This window comes from Grus americana, chromosome 33, assembly GCF_028858705.1.
Source record: "Grus americana isolate bGruAme1 chromosome 33, bGruAme1.mat, whole genome shotgun sequence".
NCBI classification, from domain to species: Eukaryota; Metazoa; Chordata; class Aves; order Gruiformes; family Gruidae; genus Grus; species Grus americana.
In genome coordinates, this window is record NC_072884.1 from 526,699 (window position 1) to 542,228 (window position 15,530).

General features: G+C 54.2%; 1 protein-coding gene across 5 annotated transcripts in view; it reads right to left on the minus strand.

The window, feature by feature from the left end:
• WIZ (WIZ zinc finger) overlaps window positions 1–15,530 on the minus strand; it is a 54,525-nt gene that overhangs the window by 7,675 nt on the left and 31,320 nt on the right. For 3 of the 5 annotated variants that reach the window (XM_054807806.1, XM_054807804.1, XM_054807807.1), the window contains 3 exons: window positions 14,774–14,834; window positions 9,710–12,249; window positions 9,116–9,481 (listed from right to left, as the gene is read on the minus strand). In XM_054807806.1, the coding sequence (XP_054663781.1) occupies window positions 9,116–9,481; window positions 9,710–12,249; window positions 14,774–14,834 (2,967 nt within the window). Of the gene's footprint in view, window positions 1–245; window positions 478–9,115; window positions 9,482–9,709; window positions 12,250–14,773; window positions 14,835–15,530 lie in introns of those variants that run through there. The other 2 variants (XM_054807805.1, XM_054807808.1) reach the window with 2 other exon arrangements.

Genomic DNA, 15,530 nt, shown 5'->3' on the forward strand with positions numbered 1-15,530 from the left:
GCGACAACGGCCTTCGCCGGGCCTCCCCCCCCCCCCCTTCCCTCCTTTCCTTCCCCTTCCCCGTCAGGGCCGGGCCTGGAACCGGCGGCGGCCCCGGGTCGGGCCCGTCGCTGCGGCGGGGGAAGGGAGGAAGGGGAGGGAGGGGGGTTGGGGTGGGGGGGGGGTGGGAGGGGAGGTTGGGGTGGGGGCCGCGGGTGGGCCCGGGCTCGGCGGGGCGGGGTCGGCGGAGGAAAAGGGGGCCTCACCCGGCTCGGGCGCCGCCTCGGGCTCGGGTTCGCCGTCCCCACCCCGGTCCCGGTCCCGGGGTCGCGGCGCCGCCGCCGCTTTTGTCACTTTGGGCTGCGAGGAGGTGGAGGCCGCCATCTTGGCTCCGGCACATGCGGGGCGGCCGCCAGGCCGTTAGGCCGAGCGCCGAGCCGCGCGCGCCCGCCCGCCAGGCCGAGCGGTCGAGCGCCGAGTGAAGGAACGGCGAGAAAGCAGGGGCGGGAGTGGTGGGGGGGGGGGGGGTGTAGCCGGTGCCCGGGGCGGGAGGCTGAGCGCCGAGTAATCGGCGGGCAGAGGCGAGCGGGGAGGTGGCGGCAGGGAGGAGAGGGGAGCGCCGAGCGATCGAGCGGTGGGGTGAGGAGGGAGCGCTCCATGGCGGGCTGTGAGGTTCCCCCCCCACACACACACACTCCCCCCCCGGCCCGGGCTGCGGGTACCGGACAAGGCCCCACCAGGCCTCAGCACCAGGACCGGCGTACCCAGGTCCCCGGGGCTCAGCTCCTGCCCAGGAGCACCACAGGGTCCCATGGGGCCTGGGGTACGGGCCTGGGCCCGTGTCCCTCCACGGCCCCCCTCACACCTCCGGCCCAGCCCCTCCATGGGGCCTCCCTCAAGCCCCCGTCCCCTAATGGAGCTCCACCCCCCCTCCCCAGGCCAGCCCCGTACCCCGAGGACGGGAGCACCCAGCCCCGCACCACCCAGACACCTTACGGAGATGGAAAAGGCCACCCGAGGCCTCTCATAGAAACCTGCTCCCTATTCAAACCACTTCAATAAAACGCAAAATTGAAACAATTTCGCTGTCCAGAAGAGGGTTACAGAGACGTCGGCCATATCCTATGGCACTGCTGCCCCTCCTCAAAGCAGGGGTTACAAATAACGCCCGAACACGAATCCAGACCCAAGGGGACAGAGGCGGCGGCAGCAAAGTCTCCCTGAAAGCCCCGCTCCTAAACAAACTGACAAGCGCTACCGGAACCAGCTGAAAACGCTGGGTTTTGGGCAAAGGCTATTCCAAAATTACAGCAGGTGCTGGGAGAGAGCGAACCTGGCAAAGGGAGATGCGCAACAACGACGAGTTCTGTCGGCAAAGGGAAAATCCCTGCAGGAACTGTCCCCCATCCACTCCCAGCACATCAGGGTGATAAACCCAGCCCCAAGCGAGGGAACTTACGGGTAAGTAAAAGTGACTTATGGAGCCCAAAATAGAAATACAGACAGATGGAGTGTGTAATCATTACCTTGGATGGGTTCTGCTCAGCTCCATCCTCCTCCTCACATCCTTGGGGGAAAGACAAGCAGAATCCCAACGTGGCCACAAGCATTTCCTTATAGTTTCTGGGCTTATGAGTTAAAAACACGCATTTAAAGTCGGCCGATTCGGTCCGTAACGACACCAAGAAAACCCACGTGCAATGGCAAAACCCGCCTGCCATTCCCAGAGCGCATAAACAAAACCGAACCAAGAAGAGGTGGCGGGGGAAGAGGAGACGACCTGCGAGAGCCACAGCTAAAACAGAACCAGACCCACAGCAGACACTCCGTTTTTCAGTCTGGGGAAGCTTTGGAGGTTCAAATTCCTACTTACTTTTGCATCTCAGGCAGTTTAAAAAGGGGTGGTGGATGGTTAATCCAGCTTCTGTGAGATTAACCAGCCTCTGCGAGGCTAAAGAAGCCACGATGGGCCAAATCCTGACATTTTAGGGAGTTTCAAAGCCTGCAGAAGTAACCAGAGGTCCCCCGGGGCTCTGGTCTCCGTGCAGTGACAACAGGGAAGGTCTCATCCTGGCAGCTTTCGGGTGCTGAGGTGACACGTGCTCACATCTGCAGGGGAACGCAGAGATTCACAAGACCGTGAACATCTGTGAAACATCCTCGCACTGATTCTCAGAGATGGAAGAGAAAAGCCCCTCGTAGTGGCCAATAACCCCATCGCACCTGGAAAAAGGCTCTGGCCGGACAACCTGCTGCTTTAACCCGGATTCAAGGGATGATTCGTGGAGCAGCTGGTGTCGCTTCCGAGCTGCGGAGCTCAGCTGTGGTCTGAGAAAATAATTCCCCAAATTTGAGCCAAATCTTCCTCAAGAAGATCAACCAAAGGCAACAAGGGGTACGGGAAACGCCGGGACAGGCAGGACTGCCGGATCGCTGGCTTGCTAACCGGCTCCGTCTGGGGCGAGGATGAAAGCATCTGTCTTTGCTGGCCAGCCTACAGCATCCAGAGCTTTGTGCAAGCCGATTCCTTGCCAAGGGGGTTTTGCCAGCTCTCTGTCGCGCTTTCGAGCTATCAAATAATTTTAAACGCAGTGCTTCCCCTCGCTGGCTGTGCCGAGGAAGATGGGCTGCTAAACTGCGCCTAAAGTTCCTCTCTTCTTTCTCTGCTGGGGTGGTAAGACATAAAACCTCTCCTTGGCTTAAAGGAGCTGGAGAAAAACCAACATCAGGACTAGGAGGTCATGAGGAATTGCTGTGGCAGGCCTTCCCACCCCCTGCAACATCCCCTTCTCCAGCAGTTAGAAACCAGGGTCCCCCCAAAACATCAGGAAAGGGAAAGGGACAATTTTTATCCTTGGTTGCCAAGACTGAAACAGGTTATTGCGACCATCTGCCTTCGAGTGCTGCCCCTCAGGATCCTCACTGCACGATTCCTGCGCTGGAAGACCTGGTTGAGAGATTTCACGCCGTCTCCTGCGGCGATAGATCAGCAGCGGTGAAAACGGAGCTCTAATTCAGGCTAAAAACCGAGGTCCGGCCTCCCTGCGGCGCTGCCTACCATCAGAAATCTTCAGAGACCAGGAGCAAAGACACTATCAAGGGCAACGGCCCACGTTATTCCCACACAAGGGAAGGAGGAGGCCAACGTGAGCTTTTCAATAACCTGGAACTTGAGAAAGGAATCAAAGACGGTGGAAAGTAGGTCAGGCTGCGGGTGAGCGCAGAACGAGCACGCAGGGAGGAAAATCAGAAAGCCCGACACAAAAGGAGAGCGTGACCTGAGAATCGTAACATGAGGAGGGTCCTCAGGGCACGTTAACCCGGGAGAGAGGTGGTGGTACCTCCAACGCTTTCCAAACTCAACAGGACACGGCTCTGAGCAACCTGACCTGGCTTTGAAGTTGGCCTTGCAGGCAGCCAGGGTCAGGTACGGACCTCCAGAAGGTTTTTCTAACCTCCATTCATCCGCAATTAACGCGGCCACCACGGGACAAGCAGGCGTGCTCTTTCACAGAAAGGAGGACAAAAGGCCACATCCACAAAGCATCTCAATTCCTTCACGGAGGGCAACCACAATTAACCAGAGGAAGCAAAGGTCAGGATGGAAAACGGAGCCGCTGCTTAGCTGCACCGAGGTCTTTGCTCTCAAGTCAAAGTGTCGAGGAAGAAACAAGGCTCAAAAAATCCCCATAAAACCAACAATAAATGTCCTCTTCCAGCCCTAGTTGTGCTGGTGGAAGAGCCTTCCCCTTCTGATCTCCTCCAGCCTCTCCACGGCCTCTTGCTGAGGCTCAGGCTGTGGTTGTCCCCATCCCAGGCACCACAAAGTCACAGGCTCCTCCTGGCCCTGGACACGTTGGCTTGCACGCTCTGGATAAAAAGAGGTGGGGGGAGGAATCTAAGTGGCTACGGGGTCTCTGCCCACTTGTATCTCTGAGCAGACCACACCAGGACACCCCTAAAATCAACTTTGGAGCCCTCAACACTCAGACCCCATCCCTTTTTCCCCTCATTGTCCACTGGAAGGAGCTCTCTGTTCTCCATGTGTCCTGGAGTGCCGCCCTGCAGAGAGGAATCTGTGGACTCTGGTTGATGGGAAGCTCAATGGGAGTCAACCATGTGCCCTCATGGCCGAAAGAGCCACCCACAGTGAAATGGTTGAGAGATGTGGTTGTCCCACGTATTGGTGTGGCCTCACCTTAAGTCCTGTGGGCACTTTGGGGTTCCCCAATCTAAGAAGGACATAAAAATATTAGAACGTGGCCAAAGGAGGGCAACAGAGATGGTGAAAGGAGTAGAGGGCTTGTGGGGAGCAGCTGAGGATACCTGGGTTGGCCGGCCTGGACAAGAGGAGACTGAGGGGCGACCTCATTGCTGTCTACAACCTCCTTGTGATGGTGGGAAGACATGGAGGTGCTGATCTCTTCTCTTGGGTGTCTGGTAGTAGGATGCGAGGGATCAGCTTAAAGCAGCATCAAGGGAAGTTAAGATTGGCCGTCAGGGAAGACTCCTTCATGGAGAACATGGTCAAGCACTGGAACAAGCTCCCCAGGGATGAGGTCATGGCCCCAAGCCTGTTGGAGAACGCTCTTGGATATAGGGTTTAACTTTTTGGTTGCCCTTTCTGGAGTCAGGAGTTGGGCTTGATGATCCTGGTGGGTCTCTTCCAACCCAGGAGATCCTGAGAATGTTTCTTTCTTTGTGAAAATTATGCTCTAGAGAGGGCAAAGACACTCTTCAGCTAAGGCAGGACCTTGGGCATGGTGGGGACAAGCCCCACTTCTGAGTCCTCAGCTGGGGGCTTAACACGAGCAAGCAGCAGATGGAGGAGCTGGAGAATCATTCCCTAAGCTCATGCCATTCAACTGACCGTCTCCTCCTCCTAAAAACACACGCTACGTTGGACGCACTCCAGAAGGAAAGACTCTGCGTGGGGTGGAAGGTCAACCAGCAAATGCACATTTGCTGCTATTCCTAGACGTGGTGAAACATCGCTATCACTGCACAGGAGCAGATCGAGAGGAAAAATCCAGCTCTAGCAGAAGACTTCACAGTTTGGGACAGTAAGGGAGATCACGGGAAGTTAAATCTGGAAAAAACAGGGAGAAGAACAGAGAAAAGCAGTCCGGGTGACAGAGCGAGGTGAGGAAGGAGAGCTGCGAGCCGTTTTGAGGAGGATGCAATTGCCTAACACTTCCCAACGCCTGCCAAGAAGCACCACGTGTTCTCCGAGGTGGCTGCCAATAGGTTCGGGAGCCAGGAGATACACAAACAGCTTCGCTAATGAGCCAGGCTGGGCTTTAAGGAGGCGGCTGCAACAGCAGGGAACACCTTTGCCCGTCACAACACGCGGGGAAAGCCACCGCTGAGCACAGGGACCTCCCCGGAGAAGCCACCAACTCCACTGGGAACAGCTCAGGAGGCAGTGATCTCGTAGAAAAGGGTGGGGAAAACAAAAAACAAAACGAAACAAAAAAATTTCAGACTTTTAAGCTGTTCAAAACTGAACCAGAGCGAATGTTGCAAACCCCCCCTAAGTCACAGGCTGTCCTAGGATGGGCAGGAGCCGAAATAACCCTCCTGCTCTCTGCAGCACTACGGTGGGGACGGGTCCGATGTCGAGCACAGCACTTCAGGGAGGGTTCAGGCATATCAGAGAGGGAATCGCAAACGATCGAGGGTCTAAAATCATGACCAAAAAGAGGACATTGAAAGAGCTGGGTCTACAGAAGAGCAGAAACTGTTGTCTTTGCTTATTGTGGGCAAAATGAACAGTAGTGGATTTAGATACTGAAAATACCAAAAATTCCACCGGCTTTCTAAGGGTGAGGGCTGGTGACGGCAGCGTGGATGCTGAGGGCGGTGGTGGAGTCTCCATCAGAGCCCAGAGCAGCCAAGTTTAGGTTGGTTTAGGTACCGTGGACTTGCCTGGAAGCAGTGGGAGGGAACAGGTAACCTCTGAGATCCCCTCAGGATCTCAAAACATCCTGTTTTTGCCACACGCACTCCCATCTAAACGACCAGTGCAGCCAAGTTCAAGTTCTCACCGCAGACCCAAACACCTACTTCCTCCCTTTGACTTTTAGTTTTGCTTCAAGTGGGGTGTTTTTTTCATTTTTAAACAAGCAGCCAAGGGTACAAGACGGGCAAGAGAGCGAGCGTGTGTTAAACCCACAGCCCTTCCCCACCACTGCTCTTCATTTTTTCTTTGCATCCCACCTGCAAGAGGCTTTGGGAAGGGAAACTTTGCCCCATGAGGACAGAGATGCTCAGGTCTTGGCAGCAATTTGTTTACAAGCCCAAAAACTTCGGAGAAGGACCACCATGCTCATCGAATCAATCTCCCGGCACCCGGAGCCGAATCCTCCACCTTCATTTCCCTCGTTAGAAACCACGAACCGCAGCCGGTGCGGAAAACAGCTCGCAAAATGCTCCCCGAAAAGGGGATTTCTCCCTGCCTGAGCGCTCAGCTGCCTGGCCCCGTGACGGAGGGTTTCGGTTAAGGGTCTACCGATATTCTTAGCTCTTAACAACTCGAGAGGCATCTTGCAATGCCGGCAGAGACCTCCTGGCAGTTCACGTGTCTGGAAGTGGAGAGGAAGGAAGCAGGAAGCGGTTTGAGGAGAGCTGCCAGCAGATGTTGAGCTGCAACATTGGCCCCGGGGCTGCCAGCACCGCGACACGAAGCCACCAGCGGAGCCACCGCCGGGTCTGGTGCAACGCCACCGCTGACTTTTCCAGGAGATCCTCCTGCCATTACAACTTGCTAACGGCCTGTATCTCATAAATGTTGCTTAAAACCCTCTATAAATTATGGAATTAGCATAAAACACTAGCAGAGGACGTTAATGCTAAGCAGGTGCCCTTAAGGCAGCTCCTCGCTCCAGCCTGGGAGCAGCGGTTGAGGCTTTAGCATGGCCGCAAAGACCCACACAAGCAGCAGGCAGCTCGCTTGAGCTATCACACGTCTCACGAGCAATTTGAAGAGAAACAGGGAAAAGTGGGCTTTATAAAAAAAAAAAAATGGCTAAAATCCTCCCGGCTACAGATTCGGCATCTCCCATCTCCAAAGTGGTTTACTGTTTGCTCAGCTGCTTCCCCGCAGCCGTACCCAGAGCAAGAGTTAAATAAATATTGCAACGCAACGGGCACCGCTTCGTTCTTAAATCGGTTGCGACAGATACTTTCAGCACGAAGCCAGAGTGCCCTGAAAGCGTCGTTTCGGGCTGGAAGCAAAACAAGGAAGGTTTCGACTCACGGCGCGTCGTCTCCTGAGCTTGGGAGCGTAACTAAGAGACTTCAGGCTTGGATTTAAATACAAAAGCCATCCATCGATCGCTATCTCTGCTGTGTGCGCTTTGGTTACAAAACAGGTTGCTGGGCTGGGGATTTTTAAGCTTTCCAAATTTACCTGTTTTCTTGCCATTGTCCTCCAAAGACACGACTCGTAAAGGAATACAGAGCACGTGACTTTAAATCTAGGAGTGTGGCTTAAGAGGGTGTTTGAGCTCCTGTGCAGGTCACGCTCACCCTCCGTTCATCCCATGCGTCCATCCTCAACCTTCTCCAGGTTTAAATACAACGCTGGAGCAGACCAGAATTAAGCTCTAATTCTATTATTTTTACCTAGAAGGACAATTCCCGACCCGATCTCTCCCACCGAACACCCACCAGCGTTTCAAGGCAGCTGGAGATGGGCACAGCAAGGAGCAGGAGAAGGTCCCAGCTCCAGGCCAACATCACACGCTGAAAAAACTTGAGTGACGTTGCCGAACTGATAAGCAAGATCATATTTCAAGATGTGACCCTTTTTTTTTTTCCCTAAAACTTCACATTGGGGACATTTGATATTAGATCTGCTGTGTTAAGAACTGCATTAACCTTTTCCTTGATGAGCAGTTGTTACTGAAGGGTGGCCGCACTCTTTCTTGACCGAGATATTTTCCACCCTTCTTAACTACAAAATACTGTTTTTTAAAACAACGGCGTTACCTATAACAGCTTGTGCCAATGAATTTTGGGCACCGGGAGACCTAAAAATTCCCGGGCGATAGTCACAGTGAGCAGGAGCATCCAGTCACTGGCAGCAGAAACCCAGCTGAACCCTCCAAAACGCCTCTCGTTGGCATCAACCCCCGCCCCAGGCTGGTAGCTATTCAACGTCCAAGGTTTGCCATGCCAAGAAAGAAGAGTTTGGGTTTGTTCATATTTTAATTTGTGTTCGTTACGCTCCAGACTCGTTCCAAAGAGCAGCCAGGCATGTGGAGCAGTCTGGAGAGCCAGGATTACAGGCTCTTTGATATTTCAATTAAACACAGATAGTTTCTCGTTGCAGGGATGTATCTAACATAGGATTAGGATGAGCAGAACCCAACAAGAAGCTGCTTCAAGGACTTAAAGATGCTGCCAGAAGCACCAGGTTTCAGTAAGTGGTTGTTTTTCCTACTGCACGAGCAAGTTTTTAGTCTTTGGAAGACTAGTACATTGCAAAGTTTTTGGTGCAAATTCAGTTTTTTGGAGGCTTGCAGGGGAAACCTGGAAGCTATCATCTGGGACAGATGATCCTGTGTGAATAATTTGGAGCTCCACTGATGGAAGGGGACCAGCTCAGACCCAAATCTGTTTGGGAAGGACCCTTTACACCCCCCCCCATGTTAACACAACACCTACAGAAAATAAGCAGCCGAGGGGTGAACACAGAGGTCACATCCTGCCTTCTGCATGGCTGAGCACCACCAGGATGGACCGGTATCACTGACCACGCTCTTCTCCTTTCCTCCAGCCATGCTCTGCCCCATGATTTACTAAGTTTTAAGGGTTTCCCTGATGGAAACCTTGTTCCTAAACACAACGCTTTTCAAATGACAAAGCCCAAACATCTGAAGCACGGCACCCTGTGGGAAGTGACCCCTCGAGAGACCGCACTGCTCGGCTCTTTCATCTGCTGACATCTCCATCCATCTGCCCCAAACCAGCATCGGATTTCACAGGGAACAGAGCGTCAGCGATGGAGACGGATAAATCGACACCAGGTTACGCCAATTAAACCCTTCCCTATAAATACCCACCCTCCGGTAAGGCTCTGCTCAGCAGGACGCGACGGTTTGGCTTGAACGGGGTTTTTGGGGACACTTACCGTCTCTGTAGGACTGCAGGGACTCATCTCCCCAGGACGGGGGGAACGGGGACAGAGGAGACCTTGAAATGCTGCACTCGGACATGGGGGTCATGCTCTTGCGAGGCACGAAGCCGTGAGCTTCCCTCTCTCGACTTGGGGACGAGGGCTCTGCTCCCATCGCTGCTTGCAGCATCGGATGCTCCGATGAGTTGGCCAACAGCTCCTTGAGGATGTTAATGGGTGAGATGGTGAGTTCCCAGTTGGTAATACCAAAGTCTCTCAGGTGGGCTCTGGCGTGGCTGGAGAGACCCGCTCGCGTGTCAAAACCGGCCCCGCAGAATTCGCATCGCATCAGGCTGAAAGTACTTGGGTCGAAGTTTGCAACTGCGGAAAGAAGGACAGACAGTCAGCGACGCTGCTAAAACCCCTGGATCGGGCCTCCGACGGGGTGCGGGGGGGGGTTTATGGCACGCGAGACAACCGCACGCCACCGGTTGTGCTGTGGCCACCACGAGTTGACCACAGTACCATACGTACCCAGTTCTCGGTGGGAGGAGAAAACCCCACCGATTAAAACAAGAAAATAGAAAGCACGGTGAATTGAATACATACTACCTTTTTTCTTCTTCTTTTGGAAGGAAAATTTTTGCTCAATAGCTTTCACTTCTTCTGCTGAGATGAAATGACGGACGTTGTAGCTCACCCCCACCCTGTTGAGGTGGCCCCGCACGTGGTTCGCCAGCCCAATCCCGTTGTGAAACCTGTCTGGGCAGTAGGGACATTTCCTCTCCTCATTCTTCAGCATGGGTGAGTCGGAGTCCAAGAGGTCATCAAGCTCCAGAGGACCCTCCAGAGGAGCATCCAACAGGAGCATATCCAAGGGAAGGGGTTCTTCCATCACGAATTCCCGGGAAGGGACCGTTGTTTTCTTCTTGAACGGCTTCCCCCGGGGCCGCTTCGTCGCCTTGGGGTGCAGGTTCACCTCCTCCAGGAGGACGATGGGGACCATCTTCCGCAACTGCTGCTGCTGCTCCTCCGAAGCTATCGAAGAGTCCGTGGCTTTCAAGGTGTCTCTGAACGTCCTCTTGAGGTCCAAGGCAGCTTGAGGGATGGTGACGGGTTTGATGCCTCTGTTCTCGCTCAGATCTATTTCTGTGCTTATAGAGATCTCCTCTTCCATGCCCCCAGCGTCGTTGGCCAACATCCACTTGTGCCTGAGCTCTTCCAGCCCCATCGGGTGGCTCCTGAGACCATCACCTTCTCCTTCAAGGTGCTGAGCTGCTGCTTTTTTTTTCAGCTGCTGCAGAGCAAACTGGGAATAAGCTTTAGCAGATGGAAAACCAGACAATCCCAGGTTTTTATGCGGGGCAGCGTACGGAGCTGCTTTCCTGGCATGAAAGCCTGATGTCTGGTAGTCCTTTTTACTAGCCCCGTTGCTTTTGTCGAGTCTTGAGTGAGTTAGGGCAAAGCCATGGGCAGCTTCGTAATGCGATGTGCTTTCTCGGTGAGGCGGAGGGAAAAGCCGGTCTGCTTTGCCGAAATAATCCGTCTCTGCAAACCGGCCTGGCCTGGCCAGGCTGTAGGCATCTCTACTAGTTCCCGGTTGATTGGGATCATCCTCATAAACCTCCGTGTCCCAGGAGAGGTGGGAATGGGCGTATTTCATGTGCTCCTTGAGGATGTTCTCATTGGGGGCCGGGAAGCTGCACAGCATACAGGTGCTGAGCCCTTTGCTGCTGCTGTGAGGTGGTACCTGCATCTGCAGGGACATGTGTTCATTTGGTTTGAAGTGTTTGTAGATGCCGTGCACGGGACTATCCCGTATTTCTCCGCTGCTCGCGCTTCCAAAGAGATTCATGTTCTTTGCCCCTTGGTCCTTCCTCTCCTTGACGTGCATCTTGGCGTGCTGGACGAAGATCTTGGAGGAGTTTGTGCCAAAGACGCACTTGGGGCACTGCAGACGGGCTTCCCGACCTTCGTCTGGAAACTCATTTAACTTCTGGATCTCTTCGATAATTTTTTCCCTGGACTCTTGGTGGAGCCTTTTGTGCTGCTCCAAAGACGTGGGGTCTCCAAAGGCCCATCCGCACTCGTTGCAGCAGAATTGACACTGCCCTCCCAAAGCATCTCTGTCTTGGTCCCTCCCTGGTCCACGATTATGCTGAAGCATGTGATCCATCAAGTGTTCCTTTTTCTTGAAGTAAATGCTGCACTCGATGCAGGTGTACACCGTAGGGTCCTCCTCCGGACCCAGCTCCTCCTTCCCCTGCTCCTCCAACAAGACGCTGCACACATAGGGCCTCATCTCGATATCGTAGGAGCTGCAGGTAGCGGGCTCCAGAGACATCAACGGGATCCGCTCCACTGAGTCTTCAGCATTTACCGTCCAGGACTGTTTGCCAACGGCGAGGTCCGCGCCGAGCTGAAGATCCGGCTTTTGGATTGTCCACTCGGCCGCGTTGAGTGGGTTGATCTCATCCAAGTCCGAGTCAACCATCAGCCCCTTCCTGTGGGATGAGGAGCTCTCCAGGGATTTGGACTTGCCAAGGACAGGGTTTAGCGTTTTTCTGAACACCGTCGGAGTCAGCGGAGGAGGCACTTCACGCACGGCCTGTCCCCGAAAGGGCAAGTTGGTTGCTACATCTGTCGGCTTGCTTATGTCTTTGTAATGAGGACTTGGGCTTTTGTTGGGTCTAGAAATCCAGTCGACCCTCTGGATTCCCCTCTTAGTCTTATCTAAGTGCTCTTTGCTGAGGCCTTCAAGTTGCTTTGGTTCATTTTTAAGATATTTCTCTCTCCCGCCGCCAACTGATGCCCCAGCACAGGGGCTGGGCGTCTCTCCTGCCACCTTGCCACCATCCAGGTCCTCGGAGTCGCTCTCCAGTTGCTCCGGATCCACCTGCACAGTATTTACAACCTGGGGCTCCACGACGAACGCTGACTCCTTTACGCACCGCGCGTCCTTCGAGTCCTTCAAGCCAGAGAGTCTCTCTAAAGTGCTTTCTTCTCTCCCATCACCCGCTCTTGTCTCCAGGGCGGAGGTGTCCCAGGTCACGCTGCCGGACACGGTCATGTTTCGCAGGTCTAAGGAGCTCCTGGCATCTGTTCTGTACAAAGCCTTCTTGAACTCCAAATGTTCTTCATTCGTGGAGCTGCAAATAAGTTTTGAGAGTTAATAACCGGTTAACGGGATAATACAAACATTTCCATATATAAAAGAGTTGTCCTGGAATCAGAGCGAGCCTGTGCGCTGTCATGGCATAACACAGGCTGGGGGTTTCATGGTGACTCCCATATTGCCCCAAGTATTAAAGACTTTGGACAAAACCAAGCCCGTCCCTTCCCACCCTCCCTTGGCCACGTGCAGCTAGAGTCATTTCTGTATCTTCGTCTGGGCTTGCTCCAAGCTCGTTTCAGCGACGGCTGTATCTGCTCCCTTGCTGGCTCTGACATGTTCGTGCCAGGTACAACAGGAGTGTTGGGTTCCCATCACCACATCACCAATTCCTGCCTTGGGCCAGAAGTCATCTTGCCCGTGTTCCACCCCACTCTCTGCTTCTCCTTCCCTTTTGCCTTCTAACTTCTTGGACACCTTATTGCCTCCTTTTTTACCCAGCTCAACAGGGATATTTGCCCTTAGCAATGACACTTGTCACTATCGGGCCAAAGAACAGGCCCATGAGATCTTCAAAGTTGCACAAAACCGGATTTAAATGTCAACGTGGACCATACCAAAGGTCTCTGAGACCAAAGGATGGTTTGTCTCCATGATTAAATGGAAGTTCCTGTGTGATCCCTCTCCACAGCAGGAGCGAGAAGTCTTTCTTCCCTGTGCAGAGATCTCAAGCCACAATGGATCAACATGGTTCCTCCTCTTCCTCTTCCAAACCCTCAGCAAGGACCCCAAAGTTGGGAAGACCCCATCAAGCAGCTGGAGAACATAAGCCTCCATGAAGTGAGCTCTACAGTGGGACTGGGTGGTCCCACGCCACCCAGATGGGCGCTGTGGGTACCACTGTGGCACCAAAGACATGCTGGGTGTTAAGAAAGGGGCCAAGCACACCCATGGTGGTTTTTAAAGTCCTACACTGGGCTTGGAGGCTTTTTCAGGGAAGAAGGAACATGGTGAGGGCCATGAGCGTGCAACTGAGGCATCTGATGTTCTCCGAGATGCCTCGAGGGATTGGAGACATCTGGCACAGGACCAACAGTTGTGAGACAGGATCTACAAGAACCTCAAGCCTTTCTGCTGTGTGGTGGGAGGCTCAGTGGGGAAGCGGAGAACCTCAAACAGCACCAGATCTCCACATTTAGGCTTCTGATCTGGGGTCCAAGAGACCCAGGAGCCCCCGTGTACCTGATGGCAGCTTCACGGGGGTTTGGCAGATGCCGGCTCTGGGGCCGAGCAGACTCATGGTGTTTACTGCGCCACAGAGCAAGACAAGACTCCCCTGCGTCCCCATCCCTGCCCTAAGGATGCGACTCAGCTTCTGTCCTCCACAGCCGGATTCATGGCCTGCTTCTCCCTCTACGCAGCACCTGTGGCACGGATGTACGGCCAAGAGCGGGATGCAAACCACCGCATCCTGGCTCCAGCTCCCTGCTAAACCATCCCTAGGGAAGAAACCTGCCGGACTGCAGAGCCCAACACCCGGAGAAGCCCGGTGACTTGAGACCTCGTGCAAGGAGCTGCTCCAGGGCCAGCAAAACACTATCTCATGGGTCAAGTTGTGCTGCAGGGAGAACAAAGCGCCTTTGTTGGAGACAGCAGGGCTGCCAGTTCCACATGGTTTTCGCGCTGCCTTTCTCTCTCTCTCTCTCTCTCCTTTTTAAACCTATTTCTTTCCAGCTTGTTCCTGGAAAAAGCCAAGTTTAGGGGCGAACCGACCCTCCCACCCCACCGCGCTCGCCCTCCCAGCTCCAAACCTTTCCCTTACTCTGGAGAAATTACTGAGGACTGGAGGACGGGCTTGCCATTGTCTGTGGCGTGATATCAGGGAAATGTGATTCCCATATGCACTGTAAACCCTGCAAACGTTATTAAAAATAACTCGCTAAGGAAACCGCTGGCCCAGGAAGGATCAGTCAACAGCAGATACTAAAATAAGCCCATTAAAACGTGCTGGGCATTGGTTGCATCGCTAAACAGGCTAAGACAGAGAGCGATTCTGAGCCAGGCGTGGGTCCCCGGTGCCACGAGGAGGGATGAGGACTCTCTGCACGAGCCTTGAGCTGGCACCCCTAAATCTACCTTTTCCAGGGTGCTCAGCGCTGTTTGGGACACCCCTTAGCAGCTTCGGCACACCCAACGCAACCAAATCAAGCATCCACCTCTCTCCCTTGCAGCAGGGACAGCCCCAGTGGTGCCAAGGGGAACCAGGATGCTCCAAGGGGAACCGGGACAGCTCCGAGGGGTGATTTAGGGTAGGCAGAAGCAGGGTGGTTTGTTGGGAAGCGGGACAAATGAGATGAATTAGAGCAGCCAACACTGCTCTGCAGCGAGGGGACTGTGCTGGCTAGCTCTGGAGGAACCTGCTGACGTCCTCGGTGGTGGGACAACCCTCTTCGGGGACAGCCGGGGAGATATTTTGGGGCTTTGTGTAACTGGAGCACCATCAGAAAGGGGAGACAGGCTCCCAGGCGCTCCCCGCTCTGCGACGTCCCTTGGGAACTTACCCGAGTTCAGTCCTGTGAGCTGTGGCTGGGACAGCACCGGAGAGGGCAGGATCAGGCTCATCTGCAACAGAGAGGAAAGCTCCAAGGTCAGTGCCCAAGTGAGGCTTCTTCAATGCAATTTGCAATAAAGTGATTTTTTTTTTTTTTTTTTTGTGTGCGTGTGTTAAAAAAAAGCTTTCCCAGCAGATAAACCCCCTCTGCTCCTGCTGCCCGTCCTTCCCTCCTACAGCCGGGTCCAGATTACGGGAGGATTTCCGAGCCACATTTAAGAGGGTTTAATCCCGCGCGCAACTATTTGATGTATAATCGTTCCCGCAGCTAAGCAGTTTAACGGGAAGATGCACGTGCCGTTGGCTGCTCTCCCGCTGCCCCTGCTCGTCGGAGAGGTATCCAGCACAGAGCCGCGGCCAAGCAGCCGGACAAGGGTTGTCTCGGTCCACCCTACGAAGAAAACCGGTTCCCCTGGCTCTGCGGACGGAGCTCACGAGCCTCCCCAGCGCTGGCACACTTCCCTGCCCTTCCACCAGCATGCTGGGCTTCTCCAGGTGCCCGAGCATCATTTGGGGCTTGGAGGAGCTTTGCTTCGCTCTGGTGTTGGCCAAAGCCCTGGGATGGCTCCTGGGCTAAATCACCTCCAAGCCTGCTCGTGAGAAGATGCAAGGCAGGATTTCAGGCAGTGACGAGAGGCAGGCGAATGCTTCCTGAAGATCTTCAGGGTCTGCTGAGCTGTATCAGACTCAGATACGTCCTTCCTCAG